General features: G+C 44.5%; 1 protein-coding gene across 1 annotated transcript in view; it reads left to right on the forward strand.

Moving 5' to 3' along the window:
• Positions 1 to 17,094, forward strand: part of LOC122561411 (slit homolog 1 protein-like) — a 201,017-nt gene that overhangs the window by 703 nt on the left and 183,220 nt on the right. Inside the window, exons 2-3 of the mRNA XM_043713173.1 lie at positions 2,333 to 2,404; positions 2,984 to 3,055. Of these exons, the coding sequence (XP_043569108.1) occupies positions 2,333 to 2,404; positions 2,984 to 3,055 (144 nt within the window). The remainder of the gene's footprint in view (positions 1 to 2,332; positions 2,405 to 2,983; positions 3,056 to 17,094) is intronic.

The following is a 17,094-nucleotide window of genomic DNA, read 5'->3' on the forward strand; positions in this document are numbered from 1 at the left end:
TAACAATGTTGTTAGTGTTAGTGTGATTAGTAAACTTCACGGCATCTGTTCCAGTAAGCACCTGATTATTGTGGTAAACGTTACATGAAAAGCAATCCTGCGATCATATCAGACCAGATGTGGTGTTTGATCGAAGAAACTATGTCACTCTACATCTGACCCCATGTAGTACCTGTCCTGGGAGTGTTTGATGGTAACAGCATTGAGGTAGCTTTACTTACAGTTTACAAGAGTAGAGGAAGCTTTACTCTTTATTTCACCCTTTCTTGGGATTATTTCATGGGACAGTGTTGGGGGAGCTTTGCTTTCACTTTAAAAGAGTAGAGGGAGCTTTTCTCTGTACCTAGCCCCAAGCTTTACCTGTCCTGGGTGTGTTTGATGAGGACAGTGTCGATGAAGCTTTATTTGCGGAAACAAAAACAGAAAAACAGAACTGGGGAGATGTAATGTTCTGAGGAAGGGTCACTGGACCCAGAATGTTAACTCTACTTTCTCTCTACAGATACTGCCAGACCTGCTGAGTTTTCCCAGAAATTCCTGCTTTTGTTTCTAATTTCTATTAGCTAGAGTTCTTTTTTTTTTGGTGAGAGCTTTGCTTTCAGTTGACTTTCAATTTAAAAGAGTAGCAATGTAAGAGGAGCTTTCCCCTGTGTTTAACCCAATGTTTGTACCTGTACGTGTCCTGGGAGTGTTTGATGGAGACAGTGCAGAGAAAACTTTACTCTGTATCTCACCCTCAAGGTGCGTGGATCTATTTTATAGAATCATAGTCATACAGCATGGAAATAGACCCTTCGGCCCAACCAGTCCATGCCAATCATAACCCCAAACTAAACTAGTCCTACCTCCCTGCTCCTGGCCCGTATCCCTACAGATGTTTCCCATTCATGTACTTATCCAAATGTCTTTTAAACGTTGTAAATATACCCACATTCACCACTTCCTCAGGAAGTTCATTCCACATGCGAACCACCCTCTGTGTAAGGGATTTGCCCCTCATGTCTTTTTAAAATCTCTCTCCTCTCACTTTAAAAATGTGCCCCCAGTCTTGAAATCCCCCATTCTATGGAAAAAAACAGCTGCCATTAACTCTATCTATACCCCTCATTACATTATGAACTTTTATAAGGTCGTCTCTCAACCTCCTCTGCTCCAGTGAAAAAAGTCCCAACCTCTCCAGCCTTTCTTTATAACTGAAACCTTCCATACCCGGCAACACACTGGCAAATCTCTTATGAACTCTCTCCAGCTTCATAATATCGTTCCTGTAAATGGGTGACCAGAACTGGACACAGTATTCCTGAAGAGACCTCACTAATGATTTGTACACCCTCAATGTGACTTCCCAACTCCTATACTCAAAGGAATGAGCAATGAAGGTAAGTGTGCCAAATGCCTTTTTCACCACATGGAGGTGCCTGCCTTGGTTGTGGCACATTGTGTGATCAATATGAGGCCAAATGCTGGCAAATGGGACTAGTTCAGTTTGGGATATCTGGTCAACATGAATGAGTTGGACCAAAGGGTCTGTTCTGTGCTGTATAACTGTGATTCTATAACTCCCTGCTGTGCCTATACTGTGAGGTTTTTGATGGGGACAGTGTAGAGGAAGCTTTACTCTATATCAGACTCTGAGCTGAGCCTGTTCTGGGATTGTTAGATGGGGGCAGGGTAGATGAAGCTTCACCTGTATCACACTCTATGTTGTAAAGAAGGTAAAATGAAGTCACCATAGTCCCAGGGGACTAATGGGCTGCTCTCTCCCAGCAGAGAGAGAAGACTGGGGGAGAGTTTAACCTGAGGGTCACCGCACCGCAGGCAAGGGGTGAGGTTGAGAAGGTGGGACCTTCATGTTGACCCCATGTTGTACTTATCCTGGCAGTGTTTGTTGGGTATGGTGAAGAGGGAGATTTACTCTAGATCTATCCTTATGCTGTACCCGTTCTGGGAGTCTTTGATGGGCTCAGCATAGAGAGAGGTTTACCTTGGACATCACTTGGACTTAAATTCGGAGAATTGAAGATGAAGAGATAGTATGGGCAGTCTTTCTGAATCTGGTAATTAATGGACAGGTTTGAGACAGGTTTGGTCTGTATCTTCTGTGACTGGACTATCCACAGGTTTTTAAAAATTGGGTATTGAGAGAAAATGGAAATATGGCATTGAAATACATGATCAACCATGCATTAATAGCAATAGGATGGTCTGCTCCTGCTTCCAGTTTCTATCTTTCTATGCCTGTTAATCTTGTTTTGAGAGTCCAGATTCAATATACCACCAGGCCAAACTGTGATGCTCATATTACCTGTCCTGTGTTTCTCTCTGCTCCCAGACAACTCATGGAGAATCACATCAGCACCATTGACCGAGGGGCATTTGAGGACATGAAGGAGCTGGAGAGATTGTAAGTAGGAATTTGAACCTCACTGACCCCACCCCCACCCCAGCCATTCCTGCTGCTCTCCTCCACAACTGCAGAAATTTTAGGGTTTAATTGCATTGAATTTCAACACAGATCATTCAGCCCATCTAGCAATGCTAGTGTTGATGCTCCACTAGCTACTGGTCTTCATTACAACTTATCAGGATTTTCCTCTGAAATCATTGAGCCCTGTGGTACTGGGCTACACCAGAATGTATTGTTTCCCACTTATCCCAAGTCTGAATTGATCCCCGATCTCGACTGGGAGCGACCACTGACACTAAGATCCTGAGCTTGTGCACAGAACATCAACTGGATCCCTTTCCAATGCATTCTGCAAGTATTACTGTATGAATGTAGTTCCAGGTTCCTCACAGTTCATGAACACTGGCTGTCTAACCTTACTGAATGGACATCCACCACAGGGTCCAGTACCTGGGCACGCTCAGTATCAAACTGTACTGAGTACGAGAGGACAGGGAGTAGCCCAGCAAGAGGCAGCACCATTTGTTTGGAATTGCACACTTTCCCTTCTTGCTGATTGTTCCTTTTAATTTGCAGGCGGCTGAATCGGAATCAGTTACAGATCTTGCCAGAATTACTCTTTCAAAAGAACCCTACTCTCTACAGATTGTGAGTAATATCCTTGGCAATTAACCCTGTGTTCTTAATGACTTTTGTGATACAATGTGTTACCATCAAAACATGGTACAGGCCAGTACAGATCTGAAATTGTATACTCAGAGCCTATATACACTCCAGATATAATATTCTCATCCACATCTATCAGCCTCAATTTAAGTATCTCAGTTATTATACTCACTTTGCAATGTGATTGCAAGCTTTTCTGCTATGATTCTTTGTTGAATTACCGATGTAATATGTTCTTTATAATAACATTGCTTGAATCAGTGAGAATGCATGATTGTGTTGATTAGCGAGTGCATCCTATAATTAGACAGCAGTTTCGCTACCTGGTAGCCTCTCTTTCCTCACAGAATGCATTCCCCGAGGCTACGGTATACATGAAGCCTGTCACAAAGGATTCTTTGGAAGAATATATAGCTATTTACAGCTGCCTAAATGCTTGGCATGCTACTCAGGGACCAGATGGTTGGTAGTGAGTTGCAGGAGTGTAGCACATGCTGAAAGCTGGGAAATCGACTGTGGTGTGGAAATAGCAGAGGCAGAATGGGCAGAATGGCTTTCTTCTGTTTAGAAATGTCAGTATTCTGCATACATTCATTTCACATCTTTAACTGAAGCACAGAGGGAAAAGCAGGCAGTGAATAACCGTGGGTGAAATCCCAGGGGAGCTTACAGCTGCTGTGGCCAAAGAGTAGGCTTTGAGGAGACTTTGTTAATCCCATCATCCTCTTGGCCCTGGGAATGCAAGGCACTCCCCACATCACCATTGCATTGAGTAGAGCTTGGAAAAAACCCAGGCACCTAATGCGGAAGAGTACAAGGAGCCATTCTACTTAGAGGGGGCATTGATCTCATTTTCTAAGGTGAGAAACCCAAGAGAGAAGGAAAACGACCAAAACAGAATTATATGGGCAGAAGGAGGCTGTTTGGCTGTTGAATCTCTGAAAGGGCTAGCCTATTAGTTACACTCCTGTCTAGTTCCACATAGCACTTTAACATTTTCCTTTTGAAGTATTTGTTCAGTTTCTTTGTGAAAATGCCTATCTAATGTAGTCTCATTTACCAGCCCATAGTCAGCCCATAGCCTTGTTTGCTATGATGTTTCAAGCGATCATCTAAATAATTCTGAAATGTTGTGATGGTTCCCACCTCTACCATTCTTTCAGAGGGTGAGTTCCAGATAACCACCACCCTCTGGGTGAAAACGTTCTTCCTTAAAAGCCTTGCTGAAGCTCATGCTCCTTACCTTAATTTTATGCCCCTTGCTTTGATTTGTCAACTAAAGGAAAGGTATCTCCCTATCTACCCTGTCTATGCTCCTCAGAACTTCATAAATCTTAATTAGCTCCCCCCCCCCTCCTCAAACTCCTTTGCTGTCAGGGAAACAACCCCAGACTATCTGGCAGTTGACTGTTTGGGCTGCACAGTGGCTCAGTGGTTAACACTGCAGCCTCACAGCGCCAGGGACCTGTGTTTGATTCCAGCCTCAGGTAACTACCTGTGTGTAGTTTGTACATTCTCCCCATGTCTGCATGGGTTTCATCTGGGTGCTCCGGTTTCCTCCCACAATCCAAAGGTGCACAGATTAAGTGAATTGGCCGTACTAAGTTACCCATAGTGTTCAGGGATGTGTAGGTTAGGTGCATTAGTCAGGGGTAAATGTAGGGGAATGGGTCTGGGTGGGTTGCTCTTTGAAGGATCGGTGTGGACTTGTTAGGCCGAAGGGCCTGTTTCCACACTGTAGGGATTCTAATTCTATCTAGACTCTCTTCATAGTTGAATCACTGGCCACATTCCTAGTGAATCTGCTCTGCACTCTCTTCAGTACGATCACATACTTAAATAAATTTAACGTACCATGCACCCAAATGAACAAGGCTGCACTCAACAGAAAGAGACAAAAAAAACTGCAGATGCTGGAATCCAAAGTAGACAGGCAGGAGGCTGGAAGCACACAGCAAGCCAGGCAGCATCAGGTGGGGGAGAAGCCAACAGAAAGGCTTAGAGGGGGCATTGGTCTGGCAGTCACTATTGCATCAGTGGTCACTGTTGTATCAGTGGTCACTATGAGTCTATGGTCAGTATTGATTAGTGGTTTCTACCCAGTGTTGCTATTGCATCAATGGTTCCTATCAAATCAATGGTCACTATCGAATCCGTGGTCAGCATGGAAACAATGGTCATCATTGAATGAACGGTCACTATTGGATCAGTGGTCACTATCAGTTCATCGGTCATTATCAATTCAGCAGTCACTGTTGAATCATCAGTATCTATTGGTCAGAGCTTCTCCATAAGAACCAGCAGTTTTGTGTTGGAAAATTGTGAGAGATGGACTCCTTACCAATCTGTGACACATGGATCAACTTCTGATCTCTCGTTTCTTCTGAAAGGATCACCCTCACAAACCAAAAACCCACAATATATTCGGAGAAGTCAGCAATCAGAGCATTGCGAGACACCCTCTACGTGTGCTACAATGACAGATTGAAGAGTGTCATTTTCTATAGTACATTCCACCTCAGCACATCTCAAACCTTTTTGCTGGCCATGACTAGCTTTTGAACTGCAGTCTCTACTATATTGTTGGAGCTGCGGCAGCCAACAAATTCTGTGTTAGGGATGTAGTTTGAATGATAAACTGTGGACAGGACACCAGGGAGTTCCCCTCCTGCTGTTTTCAGAATATTGTTGAGGGATCTTTGACATCCAACTGAAAGGGCAGGTGGGGGTTGGGTTTAATATCATTAAGACAAACGGCAGTGCCTCTGAGAGCGCATCACTCCTTCAGTACTGCAGTGGGACTGTCAGCCTGGACTTCAAACTCAAGTCCCTGGCACCACCTTTGGATACAGAAAGGAGAGTGCAAACTGGTCCGTGGTAGGGATGATGAAATAAACTGACAGCAAGAGCTGTTCATTCAGAGAGAGTGGAGAGACTGCGGCCATTCACGTTATTGTAGCAGACTGTCATGATATCATCCAGGAGGAAGCATGTATCCGCATTCACCTCTAAAACGAGGCGAGAAGACTGAAACAACTATCAAGCTGGTTTCCTCCCCTCCCTGACCAAATATACGTCAAAATATAGAGTGTCAAGCTCAGCACTGACCGTGAATTGACCCGGTGTACCCCCGAACTCTGTCAGCATGGTACTGCACTCACTGCCCGCACCATTGAGGGAGTGCCTCTTCAATTTATTTTTAACAAAGCTTTTCATTATTGAAGCTGGGGAAAATGTGCTCTTATTATTCAAAAGGAAAGTGCCTCAGGGTGCGGGTGACTCTCTGTTTCACAGGCACCATCCTTTCCAGTGTCATGTTTTGACAAGACAAATGCAGTGCTTTTTAATTAGAAATGATTTAAAGTTCCTTGAAGTTACGGGAAACGAGGCATAAGTGGATTTGTTCCCAAACGGATGTGATTACGAATGCTTTCGAGCATCTAGGAGTATGAGAGCATCGTACATCTGTGGTTTAGCTTTGTGCTCATTAATGCGAAGGGTGTTAGTGCTGGAGAAAGGAACATGTTCACTTTTCAGGCGTTAACAATTCCCAAGGTTATTACAGGATGACTTAGATACAGAATAAAGCTCCCTCCACACCGTCCCTATCAAATACTCCCAGCGCAGGTACAGCACAGGATTAGATACAGAGTAACCCTCCCTCAACATTGTCCCTATCAAATACTCCCAAGGCAGGTACAGCATGTCATTAGGTACAGAGTAAACCTCCATCTGCCAACCAGAGAACACCCATTGTGTAATGAGAAATGAATAATTGGCAATATAATTATGCAAGGCCCCTTGGGAATAAGCGACCATAATATGATAGAATTCCTCATCAAAATAAAGAGTGATGTCATTGATCCTGACACTAGGAATCTAAATAGCGGAAATTACAATGGTATGAGTTGGCGATGGGAGATTAGGGGGCAGTACTTAAAGGGATGATGGTGGAAAGGCAATTGCAAGCATACAAATTCACACGGGTGAACTGTAACACTAGTTCATTACTATCTGGGGCAAAAGTGCAAAGGGAAAGATGCCCAAACAATCGTTAACAAGGGAAATTAGAGATTGTATTAGATCCAAGGAAGAGGCACACAAATTGACCACGGAGAACAAAAGACATGAGAAGTGGGAGCAGTTTAAAATTCAGCAAAGAAGGACAAAGGGAATGATGAAGAAAGGGAATGTCGAGTATCAGAGTAAGCTTACGGGGAACATTAAAACTGACTGCAAACATTTCTAGAGGTCTGAAAAAGAAATTGATGAAGACAAATGTCAAGGCCTTGCAGCCAGTCAGAAACAGAGCAATTTATAATGGGGAATGAAGAAATGGCTGACCAGCTAAATACATACTTTGGCTCTGTGTCCACAAAGGAGGATACAAATAACAGAAGTATCGGGGAACACATGGTTTAGTGAGCGGGAGGAACTGAAGGAAATCATCGTTATTAGCGAAATAGCATTGTGCAACTTTCTTCATGTGGTGAGTGTGGTGAGTCTGTGGAATTCACTGCCACATGGAAAGTAGTCAAGGCTAGAACATTTTGTGATTTCAAGAAAGAGCTGGATATAGCACTTGGGACTATAGGGATCAAAAGATACGAGGGAAAAGCATATTGAGTTGAATGAGCAGCCATGATAATAATGAATGGCTTAACTAACTGAAAGGGCTGAATGGCCTACTCCTCTTCCTATTTTCTATGTTTCTTCATTGTCCCCATCAGACATTCCTAGTACAGGGACAGCACAGGGTTAGGTAAAGAGTAAAGCTCCCATGACACAGTCCCATCAAATACTCCCAGGACAGGGACAGCTTGGGGTTAGATACAAAATCCTCATTCCACATGAGCTCTCTTCTTTATTAATCTGTCACTGTGTGACTCTTCATATTGGCCATTTCTGTATCCTAGCAGAAAGTGAGTATTGCAGATGCTGGAGATCAGAATCGAGAGTGTGGTGCTAGAAAAGCACAGGCAGACAGGCAGCATCAGTGGACGGCATGGTGGCACAGTGGTTAGCACTGCTGCCTCACAGCACCAGAGACCCAGGTTCAATTCCCAACTCGGGCAACTGTCTGTGTGGAGTTTGCACATTCTCCCCGTGTCTGCGTGGGTTTCCTCCGGGTGCTCTGGTTTCCTCCCACAGTCCAAAAATGTGCAGGTCAGGTGGATTGACCATGCTAAATTGCCTGTTATGTCAGGTGAAGGGGTAAATGTCAGGGAATGGGTCTGTGGGTTGCTCTTCGGAGGGTCGGTGTGGATTTGTTGGGCTGAAGGGCCTGTTTCCAAGCTGTAAGTAATTTAATCCGAGGAGCAGGAGAGTCATCACTTTGAGCATAAGGTCCTGATGAAGAGCTTAGTGTTTGAAACATCGACTCTCCTGCTCCTCGGATGCTGCCTGAACTGCCTGTGCTTTTCCAGCACCATACTTTTCGACCTACATTTCGCTATTCTCTCTGTGGTCACGCTGCCTCCTAATAAGATGAGTCTTTCTTCAACTTTAGTATTACTTTTCATTAAAAAGATTTTAAAATTTTAGAGTGCTCTGTTCTGTGACAGCCTGAATACGGTGTCCCATTCTAATCAATTAGACACAAAGGTCCAGTTCTGGCCTGGATGCCTCTGATTTGGAATCTAGCTGAACTACCCTGAGAGAGCTAGAAGGAAACGGGTCTTTGCAGATTTCTCATGGTGACAGCTACAGAAAGGCTTATTAGTTCAGCAACAATAACATTGATTGATTCAGATCTGAGTGGCTTTTAAACATCCAGCTTTAATATGCATTGCCTGATAACAACATTGTTTTTATTCAGCTGCTCTACAGATTTACATTTAAGGGGGTGCAAATAATATAACTAGCTTCCTTCAGAAAGTCACGTTAAAGCTGATCACACTGGTTATGTCTTGTGACTCACTTCCACAGCTCCCTATGTCTAGGGTGCACACTTTATGGGGAATCAGTTCAGACAGCATTAGGTGGACATGCTCCAGTCCATATATAGAGTAGCTTATTTCTGACTAAGCTGATCACGCAGCTTCTGAATTGTTCTCAGGCCCTCTCTATAGCTATAACCAATGTGTCTGGCTTTTTTATACATTCACTACACCACCAGCCTGCAACATAGTCATGCACATTAGATTGTGAGTTGACTAGCAACCAGTCTCTTATCCAGGAATACTTTTGAAACTTTGGCAATTTTCCAGAACTGTGAAATACAGAAGGAACCATTTGGTCCATCACTCCTATGATCACTCCCTTTTGAGGAGTAATCCAATTATTCCCACATTCTCCTGAAATCTATGTGATTATTTCTCCTTCATTTGTTTGACTAACCCTTTTCTCTAGATGTTTACTCTGGCCAAAAGGCTTATGTGTAACCTGCTGGGATTCCTTGGCCCTTTGAGCCACATTGGAATGTCCCAAAAAAAGGCAAAGGGCTATTAATTATCCAGTGGCTATTCCTTCGATCAATCCAAGCAGGTGGCCTTGGCAGTCCACCCAATGCCAGCCATGCCAAACCCAGTCCCTGATTGTACATTAAGGTTTGACCTCACATGACTGCAGTATGAAGCAGACAGCTATCATCTCTTTTCCCATACACCTAAATTCAGCAGCACCGAATGACATTAAAAACATGCAGTGTATAGCACAAAGGCAAACCATTTGGCCTCATTACACTCCAGACAGGCTTCTGTTCACTAAACATTGTATTCAATCAGCATATTCTTCTCTTTCCCTTCTCAGTCTGGAGCATGTTCCACATTCTCACCACGCTCGGGTTTCAAATGATGTATTGGTAGGGCTCAGTCGGCCCTTCAATGTGGGTTTAATTCCCACTCCAACTGATGTTACCACAAAGGATTGACCTTCTGAACCCCTCTCCTCCCCTGTGGCAACCCCAGGTTAGATCTCTCTCTCTCTCTAATGAGAAAGCAACCCTATGGTCCTCTCAGACTTTGGCTATTTAGTTTGTGAATCCCCAATATTGATGGCCCTTAGTCATAGAATCCCTGTAGTGTGGAGGTAGGCCCATCGAGTCCACACTGACCCTCTGAATAGCATCCCACCCTATTCCTGTAACCCTGCATGGCTAACCCACCTGGCCTGCACATCCCTGGACACTATTGGCAATTTAATATGGCCACTCCACTCTAACCCGCACATCTTTGGACTGTGGGAGGAAACCAGAGCACCTGGAGCCGATACAGGGAGAATGTACAAACCCCACACAGACAGTCGCCCGAGTCTGGAATCGAACCCGGGTGCTGTGAGGCAGCAGTGCTAACCACTAAGTTCTGGTCTGGCTCAGAAGCCTCTTCTGTAATTTATCCTATCAAACCCTTTCATAATTTTAAAGATCTTGAACGACCACTTCCTCTTTACAGTGGAAAATGAACCCCAATCTGGCTGTGTTTTTTTTCTGTCTTGCTAGGTACTGTCAAACCATTAGATTCTGGTATCGTGTTTGTGAATGTTAACACTGAGACACATTGTCTGTCCCTAATGACTGTTGCTGCTGTAGTTGACTAACTGATCCACAGATCAGGGAATCTGACTGGGATCTTTTAATTTGGTCCTTGGTTAGTGCCGGTGAAACACATCAACCTGCAGCCTCAGTGCGAGTGGGAATGAGGGAGAGACACGAGAGAATAAACAGCTTTATACTTCTAACATTACCTCATTGTATGCTGACAAAAAGGATCCTGTCTCATTCAGGCGCAGCTACTGTGTAAACTTGGAATATCGTGTCTCAGTGACTGCCCACATGGTTAGCAGACCTGCAAAGTCGTTTTGGCTGTTTGCCAGTAGGAAGAGCCCGAATTCATTGAACGTCTTCGCGCTTTTGCCTTTCTGACAGGGAGCCCCCCGAAAGGCTGTGCCGAGCTTCCTCCTCGGAACAAACCGTTGCCCGGGAGACAGTTGTCTTGCTGGCTTTTCCTCGCTCGAGCTGATTGTTTGTCTCTGGAGAAAAAGGGACCCTTGTCTTAATTTCCTCTGATTCCCTGAGTTAGCATGGGCGAAAGAGGCAAAGCTGGGTGGGGGGCATAGCAGAAGGGGGGGGTGCTTAGGGACGGGGCAAGAGTGACAGTGGTGCAGGAACAGATAAAGGAGAGGTATGTGGGGAAATGCTGAGCGTGGGGGGAGGGCAGAGGGAAGGTTGGGTGGAAGCTAAAGGCGACGGTGGGTACAGAGATGAGGGTGGGTGGAGGGTAAACATGAGGGTGGATATAGAGATGAGGGTGAGTAGCGGACAGAGGCGATGGTGGGTGGAGGGTAAAGATGAGGGTGGGCTGGGGACAGAGGCAAGGGTCGGTTGTCAGTTTAAGAATCTACTGCTGGGTCACATTGTGTAGATTTGTCCTTGGGTGTTGGGTCCCTGCAGCTTTGCTAAGTTTCATATGACAGGCACCGAACTGTAATGATGTCGAGGAATGTCATTTATAAAATTCATTCTGGTATTGTGGGCATATTGCTAGCAAGGCCAGCAGTTATCACACTTCAGAAAGTGGGGGCGAGCGGCTTTCTTGAACCAGTACACTGGGGTACATTTGAATGCAGAAGGAGGGAGTTCCAGCACTTTGACCCAGCGACAGCCTTAGCAATGGTGATATATCTCCAAGTCGGGATGGTGAGTGGCTTGGAGGGGAACTTGCAGGTGGTGGTGTCCCCATGTATCTGCTAGATACATTCAAGATGGTAGTGGGTTTGGAAGGTACTGCTGAAGGAATCTTGGTGAGTCACTGCAGTGCATTGTGCAGATGGTAAAGACTGCATCAAACTTTCCCTGCCAACTGTTCCACCTTACAAGCTATGTAGTCATCATCTTTTATGCTTGAGGAAACCTAAGACCCTCCCAGATGACTAAGGAATATATCCATTCAGATTAGAGTGGTGCTGGAAAAGCACAGCAGGTCAGGCAGCATCTAAGGAGCAGGAAAATTGACATTTCGGGCAAAAGCTGCTTTTCCTGCTCCTCGGATGCTGCCTGACCTGCTGTGCTTTTCCAGCATCACTCTAATCTAGACTTTGATCTCCAGCATTTCCCCATATATCCATCCATGCAGTTGACTGGGTACAAACACTTCACCCAACACAGACCTTCGATGTAACTGGCTCCCTGTGATTTCATCTCATGTACTGGTTCCAGGTTGTGGTACTGAGTATATAAATAACAGCAGCCTTATATTGATGCTGTACAGAGCTGTGGGAACCAAACAGGAGTCTATAATTGCCTTTCACCCACTGCACACTCTGCTTAGTCACAGATCAAGTTCAGAGATTGAGACATTCTGTTGATCTTTTAAAATTTTAAGTATATTTCAGTCTTTCAGAGACCAGGGGTTGCATAGTTCTGGATTAGATGCTATCCTGATTAGAGTTTTGTCCACTTACAGCTATTACCCCACTTTCCTGAAGGTGCAGCCATTTGCAGTGAATCATAGAATCTCTACAGTGGAGAAGCAGGCCATTCGGCCTATCAAATCCGCACCAACCCTCTAAGGAGCATCCCACCAAATCTTATTGCTTGTAATCCTGCAATTTTCATGACCAATACACTTAACCTGCACATCCCTGGGCACTATGAGGCAATTTAGCATGGCCAATTCACCTAACCTGTACATTTTTGGTCTGTGGGAGAAAACCAAAGCACCCATAGGAAACCCACGTTTCAGACACAGAGAGTGTGTGCAAGCTCCATACAGACAGTCGCCCGAGGCTGGAATCAAATCTAGGTCCCTGGTGCTGTGAGGCAGCAGTGCCAACCACTGAGCCACCATGACGCCCTGTGCTTATCTCTGTGTGTATTTAATGAGTGGAAAAAGTGAGGACTGCAGGTACTGGAGATCCGAGTCGAGAGTGTGGTGCTGGAAAAGCACAGCAGGTCAGGCAGCATCCGATGAATGGCTTATGCCTGAAACATCGATTCTCCTGCTCCTCAGATGCTGCCTGATCTGCTGTGCTTTTCCAGCACCACACTCCTGACTCTGTATTTAATGAATGGTTTTTCTACCACTAGGGCTGAGTCAAGCCCATTTCTCACACTGCATTAATTCAGCACAAAGCTGAGATTCCTACCAAACCCGCTCAATATTTGATCTGTTTCAATGAGGTTACCTTGCATTCTTCTAAGTTTCAGAAAATATTAACCATTCCACCACAATGAGAATATTCCGGTGTGAGATTGTTAGGTTTTTAGAATTCAAGGGATAGGGAAGTGAAATCAATGTTGGAGATGATCCCTGAGTTTGTTGAACTGTAGAGCAGACTTGATGGGCCAAATGGCCTATTTTCGGGGAAATGATGGCAAAGTGATAATGTCATTGGATTGGTAGCTCCGAATGCTCTGGGAAGGACAGTGAATGGTGGAATTTAAATTTAATTAATAAACATGGAATACAAAAGCTATTCTCTATCCTGGGAATTATGAAACCATCATCAACTGTTGCAAAAGTGCCATCTGGTTCACTAAATAACCATCAGGGAATGAAATCTGCCATCCTTACCTAGTCTGGCCCACACATGACTCTAAACCCAAAGCAATGCGGTTCATTCTCAGTTATCCTTTGAAATGGCTGAGTAAACCACTCAGTTCCAAGGCCATTAGGAATGGACAACAAATGAATTAAATTAAATTAAACTTGCCATTGATGCCCACATCCCATGAAAGAAAAAAGATAAAAGTTCTGGGGTTTTTCTCTGAGCCAGGAGCTAGCTCGATAAGTGAGCCAAGATAGAAAGCATAATCTCGGGATCTATTTCATTAACGTCAGTATTGTGCAAAGGGAAGCTGGTTTCGTTTTCTGATGGTAAACAATTCTTTTGTCAAGCTCAGGTGGAAGAGTTTAAACAGAGCGACCAATTGAGCTTGTTTTGATCAGGTCCATTTGAAAAGAGCTTCTGTAACAAAGGGTAGTCTGTCAAACTCCCACGAGTTGAGAGAATGCTGCTTTTCTGCCACAGAATGTTTTTTCTTATCTCGGCCAATTCTCCAGGGCAGAGCCAAGGCAACACTGTCCTTTATATCAAGATGTTAGACAGTATTGCCCATCTCCTCTCCTATTTGGATGTAATAATCCTATCCCCAGCACAGGTCAGAAGAGTAGGGGGTGTCCTACCACATGACCTGGACAATGTTCATCATTAACCCAACAGCTCCCTCCTCCTTCTGTTACTTCTCCCCCCCCCCCCAAAAAAAAAGAAACAAGCAAAAAGAATAAAAATAGAAAATCCTGGAAATACTCAGCAACCTTTGGGAGAGAGAAACAAAGTTAATGTTTCAGGCTGATGACTTGTCATCACAGCTCGAACCTGGAAGGTGGAATTTAATTTGGAATCCATTCTGAGCAGGAGAAAGAAGCAGTGAGTCACAGAAGGGTTACTGCCCAGAAGTAGGAGACTAGTCAGTCCATTGTCTCTGTGCTAGCTCTCTGCAAGGGCAACTCACCTGGTGCTGCTTCTGTCCCTGATGTGTTTTTAGTGAATTCACCATCCATCACAAACAGGCAGACAGAAAACACTGAAGGTGAACAGGAAAAATCAGGAATCCCTTGACTGCTCCCATTTCCTTCATCTTGTACGCACATGGCCCAATGATCCCACATCATTCCTGTTCCAGTTTATCATCCTATGGATTTATACTCTCCACAGTCCTTATTTCATAGTCAGGCAAATGTCTTTCTTTTTATTTGATTGACTCTCTATCTCCTATCTTTCTGTCTTAATTGTCTAACATTGTTGTTCAGAAGGGGATGATCACTGGTGCTTTTGTTCACCAAGGGCTGATTATTCTATGCCTCATTTGTTTTAATATAGCCATTCTCCCCTTTGTTTTCTGTTCATCACCAGTTTTGTTTTTGCAATATTTCTGGCTCATTGAAATTTAAAGGAGAGATAGAAACAGTTACTAATTCTGATTCTGTCTCCCGCTGTAGGCACCTATAAACTGCACCTCACCTCTGCCGCTACCCACCCATGAGGATCAGCCTTTACACACACTGTTACCTCTGGGTGTGGGACAAAGAGGCTTTCAGTTTTTTGTTTGCTAAATTGCTGCATTGTTTGTTGTTACTTTTAAGCTTGCCAGTGATTTAACTTCAGCTCATTCAGTAGGACATGCTGCTAAAAGTATAAATAGACAGATAGAGTTTCCACTGTAGATAGTTAGGAAATGACACCTACAATTGTGCTGGTAAGCTTAGAATTCGGGTTTCTGCTAAAGTTCGCTGGCATAAATACAAACCTCTGTTAACTAGCTTGATCCAGGAGCCGAACAGGATTGGATTTTTTTCTCTACTTACATTATCATTTATTCATTAATGTCTTGAAGACCAAGAAGCTGGTGCAGTTTTAGAATCAGGGAATTGTAAACTAGTGACTGTGCAGAGGGAGGCCATTTAACCCATTGTTTTGGTGAAGGTGGTGGGGAGCTGCCTTATGCAAATGCTGCAATCAGGTGATATAGGAAGACCCACAACACTGCCAGGGAGGGAATTCAATGAACCTGACCTCACCACCCTGAAGAAACAGCGATATATTTCCAAATCAGAATGGTGTGTGGCTTGGACGGTTACTTGCAGGTGACGGTGTCCCCATGTATCTCTTGCCCTTATCCTTCTAGTTGTAGTGATTGTGGGTTTGGAAGGTGCTATTGGAGAAGCCTTGGTGAGTCATTACAGTGCATCTTGTAGGTGGTACATGTTGCTGCTACTGAGCATTGATAGTGAAGTTGCTGGATGTGATATCAGTCAAACGGGTTGCTTTGTCCTCGATAGTTTGGAGCTTCTTGAGCATTGTTGGAGCTACACTCATCCAGGTCATTGGAGGGTATTCCATCACATTCCTGACTTGTTCCTGTTAAATGGCAGACAGGCTTTGGGGAAACAGGAGGTAAGTAACTTGCCAGAAAATTCAAAGAGTCTGACCTGCACTTAAAGCCATTGTACTTCTACGGCTCCCCAGACCAGGTAAGGATGGCATAGACACAATCCTCATCGTATGTAGATGTTTTTACACACAAATCTGGGTACTTGTGATGATGGTCCGAACCTGACCTCTTTTCCTAAATTGTCAGTTCCCAATGGATTAGAATGGTGCTGGAAAAGCACAGCAGGTCAGGCAGCATCCGAGGAGCAGGAAAATCAACGTTTCGGGAAATAGCCCTCATTCCTCATGAAGGGCTTTTGCCCGAAATGTTGATTTTCCTGCTTCTCGGATGTTGCCTGACATGCTGTGCTTTTCCAGCACCACTCTGATCTAAACTCTGATTTCCAGCATCTGCAGTCCTCACTTTTGCCTAGTTCCCAATGGATTGCTCGATCCTTGATGGGATTTCTATTATAATTGCCTTCCATGTTTTTGTGTTGTCCATGGGAGGTTCTGTCCTCCATGGATAGCAAGGATTTGATGTATTTCCTCACCTGAAGAACATTAGTAAACCAGATGGGCTTTTATGTCAATCAATGATAGTTTCATGGTTGCCATCACAGGCAGCAGCATTCGGTCCCAGATTTTGTTGATGGAATTTAATCCCGAGTGGGTTTGGAATTTGACGGGTCCACTCAAACGTTCACAACCAGCAGAAACTCAACCTCATTGTTATTTCAATCCAGAAGTATGGCTCGTGCTGTGAGCGAGACCGGTGTTGAGATAATTCATTTGGAAAGCAGCAGTGAAGATCACAGGAAGTTCTTTCACACTGGACGTAACTTAGGCTTCCTCCATCTTTTGCACTGGCATGGCCAACCCACCTGGATGGTGTTTTTTTAGATTAGATTACATTACAGTGTGGAAATAGGCCCTTCGGCCCAACAAGTCCACACTGACCCGCCGAAGCGCAACCCACCCATACCCCTACATTTACCCTTTACCTAACACTACGGGCAATTTAGCACGGCCAATTCACCTGACCTGCACATCTTTGGACTGTGGGAGGAAACCGGAGCACCCGGAGGAAACCCACGCAGACACGGGGAGAACGTGCAAACTCCACACAGTCAGTCGCCTGAGGCGGGAAT

This window comes from Chiloscyllium plagiosum, chromosome 22 (genome assembly GCF_004010195.1).
Source record: "Chiloscyllium plagiosum isolate BGI_BamShark_2017 chromosome 22, ASM401019v2, whole genome shotgun sequence".
In the NCBI taxonomy this organism is placed as follows: Eukaryota; Metazoa; Chordata; class Chondrichthyes; order Orectolobiformes; family Hemiscylliidae; genus Chiloscyllium; species Chiloscyllium plagiosum.